General features: G+C 37.1%; 2 protein-coding genes across 3 annotated transcripts in view; one reads left to right on the plus strand and one right to left on the minus strand.

Annotated features, from left to right (window-relative positions):
* The window catches only part of SPOCK3 (SPARC (osteonectin), cwcv and kazal like domains proteoglycan 3), a 469987-nt gene that overhangs the window by 16518 nt on the left and 430227 nt on the right, over positions 1–23242 (plus strand). The gene's annotated exons all lie outside the window — the stretch shown is intronic.
* Positions 1–23242, minus strand: part of ANXA10 (annexin A10) — a 63013-nt gene that overhangs the window by 15065 nt on the left and 24706 nt on the right. Inside the window, exon 3 of the mRNA XM_030491360.1 lies at positions 957–1041. Coding sequence (XP_030347220.1) covers positions 957–1041 — 85 coding nt within the window. The remainder of the gene's footprint in view (positions 1–956; positions 1042–23242) is intronic.

Consider the following 23242-nt stretch of genomic DNA (forward strand, 5'->3'; position numbering starts at 1 on the left):
CCATGGATTTTGATAGGTAAATGAAAAGCGAGGTTAACACACTTGTATTTACAGTATTAAATGAAGACAATAATCTCTGCATTGTCAGGTAAGCAGCATGGCATTAAAAGTACTGCTTGAAGTTCAGCAAAATGTTTAAAACTTTTCATCTGTAGCCAGCTTAATCAAAAAGATACTTCAGATTCTCCTTGATCAATAATTTTCATTGTGCTTCATTTGACTTTAAACCCGAGTCCTTACATTTCCATTAAAGAAACTGAAAACAGAGTGCAAGATTTGGTGCTGTACAATCTTGTGAAAAGCCCAAGGGATATAAAAATTCCGATACAGAAACCAATTTTAATGTGAGTAAAATGTTTCAGACAGTAAAAGAAAAGAAATCAATATTCTGACCCTCAGCAATACCAACAATGTTCAACAGGAAAAACAATGATCTAAACAGAGAAAAATGCTTTGATGAACAATTTTTTTGTGCATAGACTGAAAGCAAAAATTACTCCTGAGTGAAATATATTACTATAAACTTTCTACTCCATTTATTTGTATTTCTTGATGGCTGATTAAAAGACTTAACAGTTCCTGCTAATAGTTAATTCTTGAAGTTACAGATACAAACTTTCCTTTTTTGGCCCTCACTGTAGTGATGTGACAGAGAGTTCTGTTTTCTTATTTTCTCAAGCAAAGCATTCATTACTGTAAGTGTTGGTAGAGATTTTAGATTAATCTTAATCACCTCTTAGTTTCTGTAAATGCAAATACATTATTTGTTTGGACATCACCGGTGTGTGTTCTTGTGATAGCTTGAAGAATCAGCAGATTTGGTGACATTTTTAAGTTTATGAACTTTTATTTTGCCTAATGCTTTTTACTTTCTGAGAGCTTTCTGACCCCTCCCTCCCCCTTCCCCCCACAACAACAACAACTACAAAAATGTTAGAATTAGTCAAGACACTCACTGATTCCCTGTAGGGCTCCTCCTAGCAACTGGGCATCCATAACAGGGTTAAAATTCGGAGCAGGAAAAATGGTTCCTTGTGTCTGCTAAAGGAGAAAGCAGCCTTTAACTAAGGTGTCTTACATCTGTACCACTGTGTATATAATTCTGTTGAAAACCAACATTCATAACATGAAATTGTCTTCGCTTCATGGGGAACAGGATGCAGAAAGTTTTTAATTTATGAAACAGAACTTAAACTTGCAGTAAAGTCCTGGGAAGACAGACAATATTTGAGGAGGTTGCCCCTAGCATGAGTTAGGCCTGGAAAAAAATAAATTAATGCTGAATAATTTTTTTTTCATTAAGATGTAGTCACATTTCTGTGTCTCTCTTCCAATCTTTTTTTTGAAAATAGTATTTTATCTTTCAGAGTTAATCCACGATACCCCTGACAGTCTTCAGTATCTATTTCTCATGGCATTTCTAATTTGAAAGGACTAGTGAGAAAATGATGAATTAAATGTATAGGTGATTTCTAAATACATATATAATATATAATCACTATGTAATATGGTGATTTTTTAAATAAATGATGTTACTGCAAAGTGTCAAGTAGCTTTCTGATATTCCATGCAGAAGGCAGCACCATTTTTCTAGTTGCTTTCTAACTCATTAAATTACAGTCAGTTCATTCTCAGTGATACTTTAGTTCATTTTTAAGAAATCTGTGAATAATAAACAGAACTGATGTATTAATTTTAATAGAATCACAGCCCCATATGCATACAGAAGAAAATAACTGAGGTTGAAAGTCACTTCACATTGTCCCCTGGTTAACCTCATTAGTTCCTCTCAGGGTTCTACCTGCTTTTCCAGATGCACCAAGTATAAAGATTATCTTTTATAATGACTCCTTGTCTCAGTCAATACATGATTAAAATGACACTGTTGACATGTACATTTCAAGGAAAAATGGGATATATTTTGTAAATACAAATTGGGTATTTTATGTCTTTAATACCTCCTAGAATCAGGAGTTACAATGGTTACACTGGTGAATTTGTTTGCTCGCTTTACATACACTTCAAAGCTGTTTATGTATTATGCCTTCAGTAGTAATGACATACACATACAGATTTTGTGTATGGCTGCTAATCAAGGCTTCCCTGGCTTGCAATTTTCACAAAGGAATTAAAAAGCACCAAGCAAGAAGTCAGTATTTTAGATTAGAAGGAAAACATAATTTCTTAATATGTTTGATCATTACTTTAAACCCACCAAGCAAAGGTAAGGGCAACAAATTGTCAATGGCTAAGTGAGGTAAAGAATGTACGGTCAGAAATTTAAGATTTTTAAAGAAGTTGCTTTAAAAAGTACTAACAAGGCAACATGCCTTTACACAAGGAAGAAAGTACTCACTAGTAGAGAAATATTCTCCTGCATTTTACTCATTATTTAAATACAAGCACCTACTTTTACAACGGAACATAAAATAAATAGCGCCTTTTTGCTCACTAAAACAATCAAGAAAATAATGAGGAAAAAAATTCTTTTGGAGATATGGAGATAAATACTGGCCATAGAGAAGACAATGAGACCATGCCAATTTTTACAGCTTCATACATGTTGTCATATCTAAAATGAATTGCAGACTCATCTTAAGATACATGCTCCATCCCATCCTCCTTTGTCAGCGTGGGAATTGTCTCTGTAGCCTGGGCTTAACTTGTCCCTTAGTGTATCTCTAGGGCAGGGCTCTGCAGATACTAGCCTCAGAAATTGAGAGTTTATATCCTCATGACATCCTAGTTACTGACAGCATACATGCTGCTTCAGATCTTGTTCACCAGAATTTTCCTAGGCACATGCCGTTTGCAACCGTACGGCGTTGGAGTGCTGGCTGGCTGGGTAGTATGTGAGGCTCCATTTCCTCCCCCTTGTTAGCATGTCAAATAATGCTGTTCTTAGCATTATTTGACATTATTCAGTCATCACTCTCTATAGCTCAGGAGACAGAAATGCTTGAGCTCTGTGGCTGGTGAACTGGACAAACCAGCTCAAAGCTTACTAATAAAATGCCTATGGAAAGAAGTGCTAGAAGACACTGTTAGAATTCAGAATCAAAAATATATATTGATACATGTTCTGAGTTAGAAAAAAAAAAAAGAAATTTAGCTTTCTTAGTCTAATTCATGCTCCCCAAAGTATCCGAGACATAAAAATGCTCATCAATCTTGAGAGGAAAACCAAAACCAACAAAAAACTAACACATCATCAAATATTACGTTAAGGTTGCCAAAACAGAAGACATTTTGATGGGAGTAATAATAAAGAATAGTAGGGTGCAAATGGATGAAAGTAACAGATATGACATTCAAAGACTTTGAGCCTGCACTTCAAACAAAAGGAAGAAAGCAGAAGCTTATCTGGCATTCCATGTGAGTGCTCTCTGAACCTGTCACAGCCCTTCCTGGTGTGAGTTCGGTGTGATTACACAGCGATAGCCTACCGCTGGCTGTGTGTTGTAGCCTTTTTCTTCTGTGTCCAGTAGCAAATAATTTAAGAGTGCTGTGTGATATTTACTGTGGAAGGAAAAGCCAAGGAAATTTATTGGTAGTTCAGTGGGGACAGTCATTGATTCTTGAATGCTGCAGTGCTGTCTGTGCCTCTCTGAAGTAAATCCCGTGCGGACAATCTATACACCTGTCACAGAGGACGGGGCCTTAGGGCCGTGGCAGCAGGTGGCACTGCTGTCCTGTGCTGACAGGTTGCTACACAGCAAGTGAGAAGGAAAAAAAATTGCTTCAAAAGCAATACACAAACCAAGAGACTGATTTTCTAAGCAAGTGACTGCCCTAATGCCCTTTAATGCATTAATGTTTAATGGGGAGAGTGAAAGCATGAAAGAGATGGAGTAATTTTAAGTTGTGGAGCAAGACTGAATGCTTACAATAATCTCCTGTACTGAGAGATAAACTTAGAGGTTGTGGCAGGAATTTGTTTTGCAAAGATTTGTTACAATCTTGTCATATTTTAGAAGCATCTGTGGTCACAACATTCTTCTGCTTGATATTCCTCAAGAAAACGAGGAAATACATCAAAACAACAGTCACCTTGGGAAAGCTGGGGCTCTGCTTCTGGGATGTATGGCCCAGGGTGCAAAATCATGCTTCCGCCCAAAATTATACAGGGTTTGCATGCCTAGACATGCCTAGGAAATGCATACCTAGCGGCAGGGTTCATCAGTGCACGAACTGAGAGAGCAGAGCAGTAGAGGCATTTGGTAACTGAATGAAATTATAACAGATTGAATTTTGATCAGGAAGCAAGCAGCTACATGGGAATAGGTTGTTCCTTTCCATTATCTTTGGTTAGAGAATTCCTACTGCCCTGTTTGGAAGCAGGTCATTTTTACAGTTGATTTAACACCTGAGCGTAGTTACACTTACTGCTACTTCACTTCGTTCATTTCCCCTGAAGTCAGCTGTGACTGACCAATAAACTCCTGTAATGGAAGAAGGCTCAGAGGAGCTGGGTAAGGCCAGTGTGCCCGTGAAGCTCCAGGAATAATGCAGGATGTGACTGACCACAGCTGTTGTGAGGAAAGCTGATTTTATCTCAACACAAAGGGGACTGAGGGTGGCCTTTGTTTTAGATAAATAGCTATCAAGAGTTGAGTGGATGAAGTGATAGTGTGAATGTTTATACCTGAGTTCATTAGAAGGGTGTGAATGTCTCCCTGAGTTAGCCAGACCAGCATGAGGGGAATTAATACTTGTGTGTCTCAGCCCAGCACAGTGTAAATACCCAGCAACTAGCAAAATAATGCAGGAGAGTGCAATGGGTTTGAGCTAGCTTCAACCCACATATAGCTTCCCAGTAGAGAGTAGTAATGGAGATCTCATCAATATTATATTTGTGTTGTGTTTTCAGTACATTTTGTACTCGTCTGCTAGATTGAAAATCCTGGGTAAAATCACTTATCATGAAACAAGTAAATTTGATATGCTACAATAAAACCTCCATGTATGGAACGTCTAAAAGAACCTGGTGAGAAAATGTTGGACTCTGCCAGTAGGATGGCCAGTTTTGAGTCTATGGCCATTCTGTTTTGCTCACACATCTTAAACTCTGAAAAGCATAAGGAACTTAATAGTATGGTCTTGTGACTTTTCTTCCACATCGCTTAAGATGGTCACTACAATGATGCTAAGTCATTCCCCTGTTGAGATTTTTCTTACTTAAAGTTTAGTTTAAAAAATACATGTAATTCTTCCAAATATCCACCAGAAGATCCTGGATATCAAATAAAATTTATGTGAAAGAAAAAAGTTACCTACAGAGAGAAGGAATAAACCATTAAACACCCTCCAGTGAATGAAACGTCCAACTGGGTTCTGAGTAATTCAAGCAACAGCTCCCCATCGATCAGGATGAATTATTAGGAAGGCCATAGCACTGGTACCATCATCAGATTCCAACAGCTTTGAGGCAGCAAGCACATTACAATAACTCCTGAACATCAGTTGAAAATATTTCACAGAACCAGAGAGCACATCATAAATCAAAGTGAATAAAAACCAGCAGAATCACTACAGCTTCCTCTGCAGAATAGAAAACATGAGGTGGCAACTGCTATGAGACAGACCATCAAGAATTACCGTGATGATCATCTTAAAAAAAAAGGGGGGGGGGGGTGTCAAGACACCCAATTCATACTTCTATCAGAAGCTATCTTAGATAGAAACAGCATAAAAACCAATTATTGTTGTGCCCAGCAAGAGCAGTAGTAAATTGTGAGAAAAATCAGTACAGAGCATGTTCTGCACCTTCAGCACTAGATTGCTATAGAATAAAGACAAAAGAATTCAGAATAGGATCAGCAGAACAGTGGGAGAAAGGCTAGGATTGCACTGACATCATCTTTCCCTTTCTTAAGGAATAATTTGACAATTGAAGTCATTATTGTTTAATTGTAGTTCAGCACTTCTAGGTTATAATGTTAAGAGTTAAATTCCAGCCTTTCATCTAGAGACTTAAGTTTCTTTGATTTGTAAAAAAGCAGGCTCTTTGAAAGTTAAACTTTTCTGGTCAGAATTCTAAATGTTAATTCAGCTTTAGTCTGCTGAAGTTTGCTTTATGAGTGAAACTTTTTAATAGAAGAAAATCTTCTAAAATACCCCAATTTCCCTGTAAGTCCTTAATCATTACGCTATTTTAAGTCCCATGTATGCTTATATTGAAGAGACAGGGACTATTTCCATTATCTGGAAGGAAGGCAGGCTCTTACTGCTTTCTCTGACCCTGGGTTTAATATATCTGAGTTTCCCTCTGTAGGAAGGTCCCATTGTAATTACTTAGCTGTAACCAGCTACTGTATACTTAATAGTAAAATTCAAGGCAGTACTATCTCTCGAGACTAAACCAAGTATGCTCTGTGTCTGCCTTCTTCAAATGAAAGTGATTCAGAGGTTTGCTGGAGTACAAAATAACTAATTGACATAAGTGCTGAAATACAAATTGCTAAAGTCAGGAAGATGGCGAGACTTGGTGGGGGTGTGGAATAAAAGGGCTAAGATTCATGCTCACATCAACTTTGTGATCCTGAATTTTACATTTAAAATGAACATTATGTTGCTGTTTGCAGTGAGCAGAAATTACACTTTATGGCAAAGCAATGAAAGTTGTGTTGCAGTTGTCTTGGTGTTGTCAGAGGAAGAGTTAGGGGTACGCTCACTGAATTTAATTTCTGTACATACAGTGCTGTCCTACACAAGCAGAACAAAACTATGATTCAGAAGTAAACAGAAATCTTTTTGAAAATTGAGAAGAACAGGAAGACATTTCTGGATCACTTAACACTCTTAGAACTTTATCTAAGTCTCATGCTTATTGTCAGTAGAGGTCTTTTTTATTGATTTCAGGGAGCTTTGGGTTGTGCCTTAAATGAGCTAAACTCTTTTCACTTTGCTGAGTAAAGCAAGGAGAGCTTGTTGATGGACAGTGGAGGGTCTCCAATGTGGTCAAAAGGCTGGAGCAGTTGCCATGTAAGAAGAGAGTTGGACTTAGCCTGGAGAACAGACAGCTTTGGGGGGACTCGACAGGTGCTCTGCAGTACCTGTGTGAAGAGCATCAAAGCCAGGCTTTTTACTGAGGTACATGACAAATGAAAGGCAACAGTCATAAAACAAACCAGGGAATGTTTTAGCTGGATGTGAAGAAGATATTTTTTTACTGTGAGGATAACCAAGCAGTAGAAGTTGTCTGAAGAGGTGGTGGAGTCTCCGTCCTCAGAGGTTTTATTAACTGAACTGGGCATATCTCTACCCCCTTGTTCCAAATGCAGCGTTGACCCTGTTCTGATAAGAAGGCCGGGCTAGATGACCTACCAGCCCTCCATTCAATCTCATAATTCTGTAATTTCTTTCAAGGCCAAAAATTAACAGGAATTTCTCCAATAACATTCTAAAAATAAGTAAACATTATCAAACACCCATTGGTCTCAGTGACATGGGATTGAGTGGTACGGAAACTTTCATTATGCTCTGGGGGCCCACTCTGTAGGGTGTACACCAATTCAAGACATATATTTTGAAGAATTATGAATTTTTTGCAGGATCAGGCACAAAACTTTACATTCGTGTCTGTGATCACTGGTGCCCACTGTACATAATGTAACTATTTGAGTTATGCTGGTAAGCATTGTGTACTTTGTCAGTATAAAACCACTATGAACTTCATGAGCAATTTATTTATGCATTTTCATTTCCGAAATGGAAACTAGTGAAGGTACAGTGAGCATGAAGCCTAAGAGATTTGACTATTAGGAGTGACAGACTTTGATACTTGCACAGAAAATAAAGTCGTTGTTTACGGATATTAAGTGACCCTAACTATGATGGCTGTATGGCAAGCTACAGCAAGCCGGTTTATCTTTACCAGTCATAAATCAATCACATTAAAAAGATGTCTTTCCTAAATGGGTTTTACTTATAGTAATTTAGAGCAGATCCCGTAGTAAGTGAGGTGTTCACTAATCCAGCAATTTCAGAATGTAGTTACTTCCCAAGGGGGTATTAGCATCCATTGCAACTGCAGACCTGAACTTCTAAGCATCTGGAACCAGAGCAGAGTCAGTACAGACAGCTCATTATTCAGCTTTTTCATGGAAAATACAGTCATTCCAAAAAAAGAAAAAAAAAAGAGGGAATATCTAAATATTGCCTTAAGGCAATACTGCTGGTGTAAATGTACAGAACTTTGTCAAAGTCAGTTAAGCTTTGTTTTAACACAAGATGATTGTTAAACTTAGATAATGTCCTAACTCCTCTCTTACATAGATATCCTTCATATATCTTCATTACTAATACACTGCATGTTCCCAAGATCTTCATAATGAACCTTGTAGAAACTCATGCATTCTTCTCTGGCTTTTCCCAGATCTGCATATATTTAGATATATTAATTAGGTACAGTGGACAGAATACAATAAAGTTTTCCCTCAAGTTGTCTGCACTCACAAATATCACTCCTCACAAGTGCATATATAAGTGTTTTGCTGGCCAAACAATGTCCCATTCAGTTACTCAGTTTGGGTGCAAGAATGTGGATTTTGTGGCTATTAGGATGGTGTGTTGTTTTGAAATACGTTGTTTTGTGATACAAATGGTTCTGTGAGTACTGCGGCTAGTAACAACTCGTTTCTAACAGGTTCTTTTGACTTTCTATTCCTACTTTCTCTAACCACAAGAGCACTTAATTTTCCGTTCTTGTTCCTTGAATCAGTAGCTACACTCACAATCCATCAGGTCCTTTCTGAGTAAGCTACTGGCTAAGTAAAAGATGTGACTGAGTCCAGAGGATGCCTGTGCTGCTTGGCTAATGCTAGGCCAATAGAATATGTGACTGTTGACTTTAAACTGCTGTGGTTTTTTTTACTGGAAAAAGCATTTGGTTTCCTCACCTCCACTGAGAAGTGATTTCAGAAAACTTCAGAAGAGATTGCCATTCCTCTGCCAAATATGATAGAAATTCACTATCAAATTCAGTTACTGGTAGGGACAGATGGATTGACAAATCCACAGCCAAATTTTCTGAAGAATCCCAAGGGGAAGTGCCTGGTATGGTCACCGAGAGAAGAATTCCGCAATTTAAAAGACTGTTTTAATTTTGGTATCTGGATTCTAGCATCCCTCATCACAGACACACCGGTTTGCTGGAACACTCTTTGGCAATTTGGCCTTTTTATGGGTTAGTTTAGACCAGATGCTGTATGTGAGCATGGAGAAATGGTTTTCATACTGTTTCTGCTGCAGCATCCTAAAGAAAAGGATACCTATTATTAAGGCGTAAGAAAATCAACAATATTTTACTTTTTTTCCTCCAAAGTATCCAAGCACCTAAAGGTAAGGCAAACAGATCTCTAGAGGTGATTCAGGGATTCTTGACTTCAAGGATTTTAATCCTCTGTTTGATGTCAGTATACCCTCATCTACAAAAACACAGGTCTTTTTCCAGAGAGGTGGTCCAGGTGGGCTCTTCGTATATGTATCTATGTGTCTGCACATGTGCATTTAACTCTTTTGAAAAGAACTGGTTCCAAAACAGCTGTGTAGAAAGAACAGGTTTGTGTGGTGTTGGTGGAATGAATCAAAACAACAGAAGAGATTGGAAAGAGACTGAGAAACGATATTTGCACTCTACCTTCCTTCTGTGCGAGAGCAAGAAAGCCATAGCTTTTCCTGTCCAAAGCCATAAGCCGTTCAACAAAAGTATCAGTAAAAGTTGAGGCTGCTTTTATCCAATTATGATGTGTAAAGTTCAGGCAATTTAGTCTTGTGATGGAAAAAGCAATCTAAAGTATGAACAACCTTCTAATAATATTTGTTCAGTAAGTCGTTCTGCTGATAACAAAAGTCACAGTCAGACTCCTTAGTCTGAATGTTTCCCATAGGGAGTAGCTACTAAAATAAAATGCTTGCTTTGTTAGCTAACTACATGCTATAAGCTGGCTCTACTTTTGCAATGATATTCTTTGGGTGCAACTTTATTAAAGAAAGATTTCATGAGTATTTTGATTTATTGTGAGTGTATTGTATGTGTTACACTTCATTTGAATAATATATGGCACAGTAATGGAAAGGGTACTTGTAAATATAGAAAATTCTTTCTTCAAAGCCTCCCATCTTTCTCTGTGTATGTATTTTAGAGAGGTCACAGATGTAATCTTTTCTAATTTTTGGTAGTTTTACCTTTGTGGTACTGTGGGGAGCCATTTTCTGTACGTAATCTCTGATAATGTTGTCCTGCATTGCTGAATCTGGCAGAACTGCTGCTGTTCACATTTTGTACATCTCATTCTTGATCTTGAGGGATTCCATCCTATCCAGTTGTTCATATATAACATACGTAATTACTAATAAGGGTAACATAAAATATTAAGGAGATAATCTTAAAGAACCTAGTAAATTTTGAAAGTAATACTTCAGATTCTTTTTTTCATGTTTCTTATGCTTCTGAAGAACGATATATTAATGTTTTGGGATTCCTTGCAAATATACTGAAGTCTAAAGTGTGCTTTTAAGACTTTTCTCAATCTCAGTTTGTGTTTAGGAAGAGTAGACAAGAAATTAATGTGACAGCCTCACCACTCAGTCTCGTGTAAGCCCTGCTTTCTTGCTTGCTGTTTGCTACAAGTGATTTTTCTGCTGTTTTGTTGCTGAGCCTCACTGAGAAAGCTGCCACTGCTCCATGACTGACGTTGTCTTGGAGGAACCAGCAGACATCCAGGGGGAACATTTGCATGGGTTCTGCACTACATGTCCCCATTCTTTCTGGATGCCTTGGTAGGGAAATCTGCTCCACTAGTTCGGATCTAGTGAGCTAGTTCATACAAACTTCCAATTTTCCTCCATTCCCATCCCACAACACACGGAAATGGGAATAAAGAATAAATATTTACCCAAACTGGCAATCCATCACAATACTTTTCAGAGAAAGCCGTGTAATGAGGTTTTCTTGTCTTTCCTGAGACCAATAATGCGCCCCATTGTCTACAGTTGCTTCTTGCTCTCTTACTTCTGTGATTACAAAAAACAAAAAAAGGGCTAATCAGTGTGTCTTTATATGTTTAGAAGCAGAGGGAATAGAGAGACGTTATTCACACCATTTATTTTTGAGTATTTTGGTGCAAATCAGAAGATCGAAATTAGGAACTTAAGTTCCCTCTCTGCTCAAGTGGTCTGAAAGGCTGACTAATGCATAACTATTACATTAATGAAGCCTAAAATAGCTGGTGTACCTTCCGCAGTTAAGAATTAATGTGTGATCTATTATATTTTTTATAATAGTATCAAACTATTGCAATATTATTACAAATATAAATATTAATTTTAATGACTTAAAAGCAAAATAATTTCTTCTATGAGTTGTTTGATAATGTATTACCATTAGAATCAGGCAACATACTATATGCAGATGCAGTGTTGGTTATTTAAATACAATTGGTCTCAATAAATTAGTAGAAGAGAGGAAACTGAACTTCCTGACTTCTCCAACTGAAATGGATCTACTAGTGTTGTCAGATGGGGTTCTTCTTCCAGTCTTCCTTTAATTATGAGGAATAGATTAGTTACATAGTAATTAAGAGAAAATAAGAAACAAAGAAGAGAATCCCTTTTCAGTTCTTAAGTGTTCCAATAAACAGCGCAAGATCCCAAATTGCAGAAAACCAAACACGTTAGTAAAACCCATTCAATACGTATTACTTCAGAAAAATGAATATATGCAATATAATTTTATAGGAAGAAATACTTTACTAATGAGATTGGAATAATTGGTGCAGTTATATTTTTCAAATAAAATAAGTAGAGCAAAAAATGTTAATCCTTCAGAAAATTCTATGTTGATCTTAAATTTATTGAGAAGGCACATGCAAAAAGCGTTTGAGAGGAGTGAATCAGTATTCCTGTTAATAGTAGTTAAAAGAAAGTCCTTCGTGAACATAATTATCAGTATGCTAGGTGCAAAAGCAATTTCATATTTTGCTGTCATGAACTAGTAAGTATAGCAGCTTTCAGAATGGAGATTTAAAATTGCAGTATGAACTGTTGTTTTCTTAAAGAATGCTGATGAAACCATTTTAATATTGCTACACTTTATTGATGGGGAGCAGTAATTAATAGCTTTTCTGTGTTATTTTGCCTTGTAGAGGTAGCATTTCTTTGCTTAAAAATACTTTCCACCTTGTGAACCAAACCAAATGTTTATAAATGATAAAGCCATTCAGTTACTTTATGCAGTTATAGACCGTATTGTGAAAATATAAACCCGCCAAAATAGTGCCATGAATCGGTATCTTCTGAATAACTCACATTTTTATGTTTAATACAGTTAGGTGGTAATATGCACTTTTGTGTCTTATGTAACAGCTAGGTGCAAGTATAGAAAACCCACTGAGTCTCAGAAGGAGATGAAAGACAAATTATTTTGTCTTGAAAGATCTAAAATTGTGAGATTAATTGTATTTTAATCTTCATTTCAGAACTTCATATATACTACAAATAACCCCAGAGTTAGACCCAAATCACAAATAAAGTCACTCTACCTGAGATTAATTTCTACCAGTGGAGGGAAATAGATCCCAACATGGGTGGCAACAGCTCAAGAGCAATGAAAAGTTTTGAAAGATTTCAGAGAACAGATCATTGTACTCACATAATCTCCAGAATACATTTTTATGCAAGTCTTCAAGTTCTGTTGAGATGAAAATAGTAGCTTTCCTAGAATAAAACTAACAGTTCAGTAAACTAAATTGTTATAGTTAACTCTTATTCTGTTTTGGAGAATTGAGAGAAACCATCCAATCAAACTGATACCAAGTACTTTAGGCTCCAACGTAACAATGAAGCAGGATCACAGCTTGGTACTGTACGTTTTGTAGATTTGCTGTGTACTTAGTCATTAATCATATGTGAATAAGTATGATTATAACGTAAGTAAACAGAGTCATTAGCACGACACCCTCTGTTCTGCTGTGTTGATTTTAAGAATCAGAATTCAGCTAGTCACAGAATGAAACACTCACCTACAGAAAGTGCTTGTGTTAATGATTTACTTTTCAGGTTGGGTTTGCTCTAGTTCCTTTTTACCTTGTGCTGAAGTTGCTCAGCTCATCACTTTTTCTAATGACTATTTGTTACCTGGCAGACATAGGAAGATTTTTATAGCCCTCATGTGTTACCTGGAGTAATGAGGGCAGACCCTTGGGCCTTAATGGAACCATGTAGATGCTTCATGCAAGTTACAATTTGTAAAATCCTTCAAAGAGCTGATTGATTGAAAATCGTGTAACATTGCTCTATTCAAAGACATACAGAATCCAGGATATCCAACTGACAGCAAAGCTATGTTTTTCATAGCTAATAACATGTATTTTTTCTGTTACTTATACCTATTACTGTGATAAACCATTGAGAAAATATGGAATTTTATCAAAAAAAGAAAAGGAATATAAAATAAAGGTGCAGGATCAGTCTGTATATCCTCTAGTACAACAGGAGTGGAACACGTGGGCTACCATTATCCTGATATGGTACCAGTATAAAGAGGTAATTTTTCTTCAATGGTTGGGCAGGAATAGTAGCTCAAAATCTGAGTTTAATTACTTTTTTTTTTTTTTAATTTCTCTTAATGTATCCATCACATGCTTTGTAGCACTTCCTAAAAGCTGGTGGGGTTTTTTTATCTTTTCTTACAGTTTAGGAAGACTTTGGAAAGAATAAAAAAATAGTTTATTTTGTAGCCTTAATATCTTAGCAACTCTTCTAATCGTTAAAAACTATCTCTGGGCTTTTATGAACTTGGTGGTGTTGATTTGAGTACAAGCTTTTGCATGTCAGCCTGTCTTACGTATAAGGACTGCATGTGTGTGCTTAGAAATAGCTGGAAGAGTTTCACGTATGCCTGTAAAACATGAGATTCAGACTGGCATGTCTTTGCTTTCTCTTTTTTCATGAGGGCTGCCGTAGATATTTTTCTTTATTAGATTTATACCAAGCACTTCCTTTCATCTCTGTAACTCAAGTGCTCTTTGAGGATAGCTGGGGAATATAGTCCCACTGTACAGCTAAGCAAAATGTTCCATAAAGAATCTGGTCTGATCGGATGGAAGATGGCACACGCTTAAGGTGGTACCTAGAGTAGGAACCAGTCTCCTGGCCATACGTATTTTATAGCAGTGATAAGAATGGGAGAACATTTTAAGCCTCTCTTTTTCAGACTCTAGTTTTACATGCATTTCCTTGCTGTGATTAAAATGTAATACAGCTAATCTTCAGTACACACAAAATGGATTAAGTTTACAGGATTACAGTTTTAGTCTGCATGTATCAAAACCTTCAGTGGTCAGGAACCATGGGGTATAAATAAGTAGACAAAACTTATTATTATGAACAGTCTTATGAACGGAACTTATTATGAAATACTAATACCCGGCATATAATGTGAGGAAAACACTTAACTGATTGCTGAACTGAATTCTGGATTTAATGACTCTTTCTGAGAAAAGCTGTGTGAGAGTCTAGCAAAATGGCAGAGAATGTGTTCAACGGAACGGGAGGTTTCAACCTCTTTTTCCCTGTGAGTGTCCTTTGGCTGTCCTTTCCTGTCATCTCCAAGGCAAGAGGCAGGGCTTATGACAAGGAAATGCATAACCTATTTGTACACGTAATGCTCAACAAAACGGATCCAATATTTGTGTACCAGAGTGAACATGTTGAACCTAATCTCACCTTTACATTTCTTTCAGGACTTGGTAGGTCAGAGGTATGAGTAAGGGGAGAACCTTACCCTGTCCTTACATAGAAAACCGAAGAAGTTGTGTTGCAAGTGGTTTTGATAATCTCACGTTTAAAAAAGATACGGACTACTTGGAGAGACTGCAGAAGAGAGGAGAAATAATTACTTACACAGGAACACAGGAATCACTCAGTTTGTATAGACTAAAGAATAGTGAAGGAGACCTTAACAGTTCAAGAAAATAAAAGCTGATGCAAGGGGAAGTGAAAAAATTAATTTGTTCTCCTGATCATAGTGGACTGGACAGATGAAAGGCTCTTTTGCTGTTTCCCCCTCTATCTAATCTCTGCAATTCTCACCCAGTTATAGGGTGAGATTTTTATTACTGTTCTGGGCACCTGATTGCTTTCCTTCCTCTTTTTCTTGGTGAAGAGGTTCCTGTTTCTGTTCCTTCTTAATTTTCTCCTCTCTCACTTTGTTACCTGTTCTTCCTTTTTGGACAGACTTAATTCTTTTCTGTAGGAGTGAACTGAGGAGCGGTCAGTTTCTCTTCACGTCCTCCCAGAAAATGGAATTTCACACCTGTGCTAAAGGTGTGAAACTTCCTCTGTTCTGCTCACTGATGTGCTTAGGCTTAGACATTGCAACTGGTAATTTCCATGTTGTTCTAATGGAAACCTTGAGTAAAAATAATGAGACATAATTAATTTCTGATTAGAGATACATATACTTCTAAACCAGAATGGTTTAATTAAAGTGAGAAGTAAAAATGATTTAATATGAAATTATTCTTTTTGTTTCCCCTGAAAATTAGGTTCTAGCATGTCAGTTGCGTATAAATTAAAACAAAAATTCACATTATCGGTATAATAAGCTTCAGGTATTGCTCTGAAGTCTCTTCAGATAGTCAAAATGTGGATGCTAACAAACACATCTGTACTGCTGGTTTTGTGTATTATTACTGCAGTGCCAAGCAGTAATGTGTTAAAAGCATGGGACTTTTCAATCTGTGCTGCTGAGCATGCGATTTACATGGTGGAAAGAAAATCTGAATAAAACCAGAGCTGGTGGAATTGTTAGCGCCCACCAGAGTAGAGAATGCATGAGCACACAACAGAGGTCACGAAGAAGTAGTGGAAAGGTAATCACTACCTCTGGTGTAATAGTAACAGTCTTGGGCGTTTGAAAAATGTGGCAATGGGAATTACACTCACTGCAGGAGCTTACAATTGTGTAGATGAATCTTACTATGATTAAGCAAAGTATTTGGTGGTAAATACAATGAATCACTGTTAGATCTATGAGTCAAATTTAACTTTCTCAACTCCCAAGTCTGTACTTATATTACAAAATAGATTTGGGCACTTATCTACCTGTCAATTTGCCCTTACGGTTGCCAGGGCAAAATTCTGCCCTTTCTGAGCATAGGTGTACGCAGGAGGCAATATCAAATACAGTGAGGACTGTGGAGCTGCTAATCTGAGCCTTGGAATGGTGACCACCAGCTGCGATTTGGGATGGAGCCAGCAACAGAAGGCTGAGCACATGAAGCAATGGGGGCTTTTAAAGAAGAGAATAGGGTTGAATGAGACAGGGAGTAATGAAAGTTAGAGTGTGCATAGCTTTCTAGAAACAGCAGAAGTGTTATTACTTAGTGAATGTAAAATTATGTTTTCACCATTGTGTCAGCAGAATTTAGAATTGCCATTTCTGGTGGTTCATCAGAAGAAGGTGGCGAAAAAAGTCCTGGGCCTACAGAGTGCTTCTCAATCCTGAATATCACTGATTTGGATACTGTGGAATTATACTAAGCTTGCACCGATGTTTTCCTGATGGGAAAGGAAATGAAGGAAAGTTAAGGAGCTGAAAAGAGTCTCCAGATTTTTATGACCTGTAGACTGAGAGAGGATCTGGGTAGCTTTTCTGGGAACAAGCACAGTTCATCTAAAAACCCCCAATCTTTCAGCATATCAAAAGCACAGATACCTGATTTAACAGAAAGTACTAAAATTAGTGAAGTATAACAATTTAAAGAAATTTCACACACATACAAAATAATTTGTTTCTATGAGAAGCAGTTAAAGAATTTTTGAGTGCAATGAAAGGATTGGCAGATTCTGGCAGTCTCTGTGCAGTAGATTGCAGTTCTGGTGGATGAGATCCCCCTCTAGCTCTGCTGCCTCACAAAATACCCCATTCTCAAAGCTTGGTAGGTAAGTGAAAAATAACTGTACATCTCCAGCCACGAAAAACTTTTCATTAAAGACCTATGAAAGCTGTATAAAAGTATTTCAGATAGAATTTCTGTCATTTTTGGAATGGTTGTATTTGAATAACCATGGACACATTTTTTAAAGTTTCACACTTTCAATATAAAATTGGAATGAATTTAAAAAAAAAAAAAAAAAAGCCAATGACAGTGGCTAACCTAATACTGCAAGGAGAATTGCATTATTTCAAAGTATTTTTCTCTAATTACCATGGAAGGAATTTTTCACTATGATAAAACTTCCCAATTATTTGCTTAAAAAAAAGAAGGAAAGGGAGGCAGCCAAGCATAATTAATAGTGTTAGCATGTAACTTTAATGGCAGTGTGTAAATGCCAGTAGGATGAATATCTGACCTTGGTATTGTCTTCCTACAGACATTTAACTTCCTCTGTTGTGCTCCCTTCTGAGAAGCAGAGTGTCTATGCCAAATGAGCAAAATGCCTATTTCTTGAATCTCCATTATTACCATGGCAACTGGTAATTGGTTTGAAGAATTATTTCACTTATAAACTGAACCGATTTTTGTCCTTTTTACCAGAAGATATTTTGTTTACAGAAGTTAGTTTAAAATGTTTAGTCGTGGATAGCATGGTAAACTGTGCAACACTGATGGAGGGAAATGTCATTGTAATTGTTTTTATGACTTTAAATACAATACATATTTGTCAAACAAATACATAGCACTTATATTGCCTCAGACGTTGAGTATACAATCAAGCCATTCTGCTTTGCTTAATTTATTATTCCTTTCTTTGGAAGTTGGCTTTTTTTTTGTCTGTTTCATGGTTTATGTCTAATCCTATTTCCCTTGTTTATATCTTAACTATTGTATTTCCCCAGATTACAGTAAATCTGAGCAAAAGATTAGTGAATGAAAAGAGTAGACTTTCAAAGGAGCAAATTAAAGGCCAGGTCTTTCCACAACCATAGTTATTTACAGGTTGTATCTCATGCTGAGCTATATTCTGCGTATTCTACCACTGCTTTGTAAATTATCCTGAAATTTGGGAAAGTTTTTATCATCTTCAGGCTTTATTGAATATTCAGCTTAAAGGATCATTTACTTGAATGAAAACTGTGATTAACTTCTTAACTCCATTTTTTGTATCAATGTCTTGCTTCAGAGAATTACCTGCTAACCATTCATATCTGTAGCACCTTCTACTCAATTATTATGTTTAATATTTTGATTTATTGCATGCTGTCCCCAGAAGACTAGTCTTTTTCTCTTATTTTCCAAATGAAGGAAATAGTGATAAAGTGACTTACTTGATGTCACCTAGGAAGCAGTAGCAGAGCTGGCAGCAGGCGTCAAGGCTTTCAGATCTTTTAGTAAAACCGCTCTCCTACAGTTAGCACAGATTCCCATTTGCAGGAAGACTCGCAGAAATGCTGGTCTAGTGAAAACAGTCTATACCTATATCAGAAACCTGTATCAGAGGACTGAGACTAACGATCAGGCATAACTACCGCACAGTCTAGTTGGTGTAAACTATTCTAGGTTTGATTTGCTTGAGTGAGAGGGCTTATTAACTCAGGCTGAGGACAGTGCCAACAGCTCTGTACTGTGTTTGGGATATGAGGTTATACATAGAATCACAGAATAGTTTGGATTGGAAGGGACCTTAAAGATCATCTAGTTCCAACACCCCTGCCACAGGCAGGGACACCTTCCACTAGACCAGGTTGCTCAAAGCCCCGTCCAACCTGGCCTTGAACACTGCCAGGGATGGGGCAGCCACAGCTTCTCTGGGCAACCTGTTCAGTGTCTCACCACCCTCACAGTAAAGAACTTCTAATGTCTAATCTAAATCTACTCTCTTTCAGTTTAAAGACATTCCCACTTTGGGTATGTGCTACATAGCCAAACATACCAATACACACCCACTTTGGGTATGCGCTACATTGAGGATTTTTGTGCCACACTCTGTTTTGTGACGAGCCCAGCTTTCTTGCTTTTTTCTTGTCTAGTTGTGGTTCAAATAATTGTCTGCTGTCCATTTGAATAGGTGTGCACATGTCTACGCTTAAGTCCCGATGCTGGCATCTCTCTCAATTACACTTCATGTATACTAATGTAAACTGTAGAGTTCTCAAAAATATGATTGCTATGGAAATTGAAAGGAGCTATATTGTGAAAAAGTAGATGAAAGAACTTGCATAGGAATTTAGAGGGAAGTTTAGGAAACAGAGCTGTACTTTGAGGCATAAGGAGCCCTTGCAAGGGTCCATATAGAAAAAGGCTCCTTTCACCCTTAAAATGTATGAAAATGCTTTCTTTTAACTTTGCCTTAGGAGTTCTTCTCTTAGCAATTTCTCTCTAGTCGTTTCTCTTTGACAGCTCAGAAAGCTAAAGCAATTAGCATTTGTAAGAAAAAAACCTAAGCTTTAAATATGTTCCCCATAGGAAGGAAATATTTGTATCAACTAAGACAGATTTCTGCTGACCTAGAAAAACTGGCTGTTGTCCAGCACTATATGAACTATTTCTTTATTTTGACTTTTTTTAAGTGAATGTTAGGCTGTTCAAAAGGTGGTTGGGCAAGAGAATTAGGGTATTTTGTGGAGAAAATTAATTTATGCCTGGGGCAAATGTAAACTTACAGAATATAGTGGATCTATGGTATATTCGGGATGTTACGTGGTGAGCTGGTGGAAATACAGGTGAGTGGAAATGCGTCCTCCTATGAGTTGTTTCCTTATGCTTAAGCAGAACTGTTCTGAACACTACTTAAAACATTCTTCTGGATGTTTTGCATAGTGCTCAAAAATGCCTAGTTTTATTAATTTAAATCCACTTTTGCTAAAATGCCGTAACAGAGCAAAAGGGTATTTCTTTGAGAAAATATACACAGAAAGGATAAAAAATAGGAAGATGCCATAAACTACATAATTATCCCAGCAGTAAGGGTCCTAAAGCTGCTGCCTATTGCAAAACGAAAAGGAAACAGCCACCAAATTTCTTCACTACTAATTTGTGTAGATGGCAGCAATGTTTCATAGCATTCTTGGTCCATTGGTGTTCCAGTTTAAAATTAATACAGTTCTCTGGCAATACAGCTATATAAGGATGAAATCTTGGTTTTGATTAACACAGTGTTTTATTAGTAGTTATATTTTTTCATGGCAGATAAATCATATAGACATGTAACTTATCCGAAAACAGTTTCAAAGTAAATCAGATAATTATACGTGCAGAATTTACTGCAAGCATTTCAAGGATTTGATACATTTTACGAAGAACATTTAAGGTTTAGTTTATTTATACAGTGAAATGCTCGCTATGCTCCCATAGACAGCACATTACTTTTTAAATGAAATATATATAAATAAAATACAAAGTATTATTAATTTAGGCAATTTGTTAAGCCCAACTGTGTTTAGAAGATGTAGCTGTAACTTTCTACATTGATGCCTGCTTTAAATATTATAAGTTCTCATGTGTTATAAGTTCTACCAAAACCAGCATATACAATGAATCAGTGGTTATAGACCACTGATTTACGCAGGCGCTTGTAGAAAACATAATGAATGTATGATTTCTTGTATGCTAAGCTGTCAGAGAGCTGCTTCCATTATGCAAGCACTTGATCTTCTAGAGGGTGGAACATTTCTCTCCTGCATGCTTGTACTGACAATGGATGTTGCTCATCTCCCATGCAAGCTCTCAGAAAGAAGCGTAGTGGCTGTGGGTGTGTATGTGGGACAACTACAATTCATCTGGAGAGCGTAGCTTATTTGTGAGCTTTTCTTTCTTGCAAGGAACTTTTCTGTCGCAATGACATGCTTAAATCGATTAACACGTCTCCTACCATTAAGACTGAGAAATACAATTAGCAAGTTGTTTACAGCAGAGCTGCAACTGCTGTGACTAAAGTGTTATTGATAGAGTGAATCAACTTCTGTGAGAATTGTTTTCCAAAGATGATAATAAAGGTTTGATATGATGCTATAACTTAGTCTTGATTGGGTCAATGTGAAGGTCAATATTATTGCTTCACTGTCAAATTACTTCACATGAAAGTGATATGATATTTTGCCTACATTATTCCACACTGTTAAGCCTGTTTTTACCTCTTTTAATCCTGAGCAGTTCCACTAGCCTTCGAGCCTAGAAGTTGCTTGAAGCTAAGCACTGTTGAAATTTCATTTATTTGGATGCCTGAATCTGAAGGGAGGAATGGTAATAACTTCCATACTTAAGGTAGAACAATTTTCTGCTTGGGAGTGAAGTCAAAAGGACATACGTGAGATGTGGTGCGCACAGCAGAAGAAAGAGTAAAATTAATGCTGCCTCTTTAATAGCCTAGTGCCAGTCGTCTGGCTTTTAAAATATTTGCCAATGCTGATAGTCACAACTCATGCATAAACAGGAGCTGATTTTATCTGGCTTGTGCATTTTGTGTGTGTGTGTGTGTTCTCCTTGTTGCCCTAGTAACTGGAGTAAGGTTGGCACTAGCCTATGCACTTTCATCTGGAAAAAATAATATTTTTTATGTCTAATATACGTAAGGAAGAAAGCTTCGAGGCATTACCAATAACATAAGCCTAACTTTCCAAAGTTGGCTATAAAAAGTAAGAACCATCTTAAACCCCTCCCCCACGTGGAGAATATGGCTCTTTGTTGTGATAATTTGAGGTTACAGGTTATGATTTCTATATTTTGGTCATTATTTGCAGTGTTGTGAGAAAGAATTTATAAAACCACAAAATTTGCTTTGGGATGCGTGATTTGTGTTCTTAGATACGCAGTCAATGGGCTGAGACCCCACGGGAAAGTTAACTCACCTGTCTGTTCCTCCATCTTCCCTCTGTAAGTGCATATGATGATATCTTTTATAAAGTTACTTAGATGTTGTTCATGAAAAGCATTAAGAACACATATGCACATATGGCTTTATCTTGTGTGCAATATATTATCCTGTGAGTATAACAAACTTACAAAGCAGGAGGCAGGAAAGACCACAGTAGGCTGAAAATAAACACTATGAACTCAATTTCCAGTATCTCCATGCAAGAAAGATGAGTCCTGTTTCTTTTAATGTTGGTAGGAAGGTTAAAACTCCATTTATGATCGGTCTGATCTCCATATCAAAAGATCACCATTAATTGTCATGTGCATTCAAAGGCAATTCTGCAGAATTTATGTACATCCAAACAAAATTTTCATGGTCCTCTGTACGTGGAATCTTATTTTAAGCCTGAGGATGTATACAATCATACAGAGTTTTCATTGCGTAAAAACTTGTGCAACTTGGATTACACTTCCTTCTCATTCTTTCCAAGCTCATTATGTTTACCAAAACAGCTTATATGTGCCTGCAGTATTTAGGTACTGAGATGAACATTCCTCCACAGAAAGTAGCCATGAGTGCATGCTGCAGTGAAACCCATTTGTCAGATGTTTTTAATCAATATTTTATATTTATTCCTTTACACTTACTCTCTTTTAATATTTTCCTTTTGTGTACCTATCAATAGGAGGCCTATCCAGTAACAGTCTTTGCATATTTTTGTTGTGCAAAATCTCTAATGATGTTCCCTTCGGTAACCTCAGTAGCATTCAGTCCAATTTCTGCAAAATCTGTCATCCAAACTGTAGTCAGTGAATCTATTTTCTCTAGTCTGCTTTTTTCTGTTTTCTATTGCATACTGCTTCAAAATGTTGGACAGATGACTCATGTAAACGTTGCAGCCATTTCCCTTGAATACTATAGCCTATGTTTTTGATTCAGTATCATGCTCTGACATTTTCCTCACCACTGACTGACTGAAGATTTCTCAGAAGAGGCTATAATTTGAATACAGCCTTGTGTTTGCACTCATGACAGCTGTTTATCTTTGAACCTTAACTGCTTAAAACTTTGATTACAGATGTTTCCATGTTTCTCTGGCCCTAACTCGGGTTGGTGCATTTTGGCGTTTGTGGCATATATGCAGCTCAAAAGTGTAAAGCAGTCTGAGTCAAGGTGATGCAGCTGTGTTTTGTCAGAGCTGGGCCTTGAATTTGTTAAGCAGCTAACCTCCAAGGCTGAGAGGTGGTGGGGAGCTGGCAGCAAGGATTGCATGCAAGGGTTACAGCACAGACCCTTGTATGCCCTCAGCCTAGTCTGGATGTGGGGTGCTCCAACAGCAATCCAGTATGTCTAACCTGTTTGAGAAGTAGCATATTGTCTATTAATCAGATCAATGAGAGTAAACTATGTTATTAAACAAGGTTTAACCGTGAAAGAATGG

The sequence above is a fragment of the Strigops habroptila genome, chromosome 7 (assembly GCF_004027225.2).
Source record: "Strigops habroptila isolate Jane chromosome 7, bStrHab1.2.pri, whole genome shotgun sequence".
Taxonomy (NCBI): domain Eukaryota; kingdom Metazoa; phylum Chordata; class Aves; order Psittaciformes; family Psittacidae; genus Strigops; species Strigops habroptila.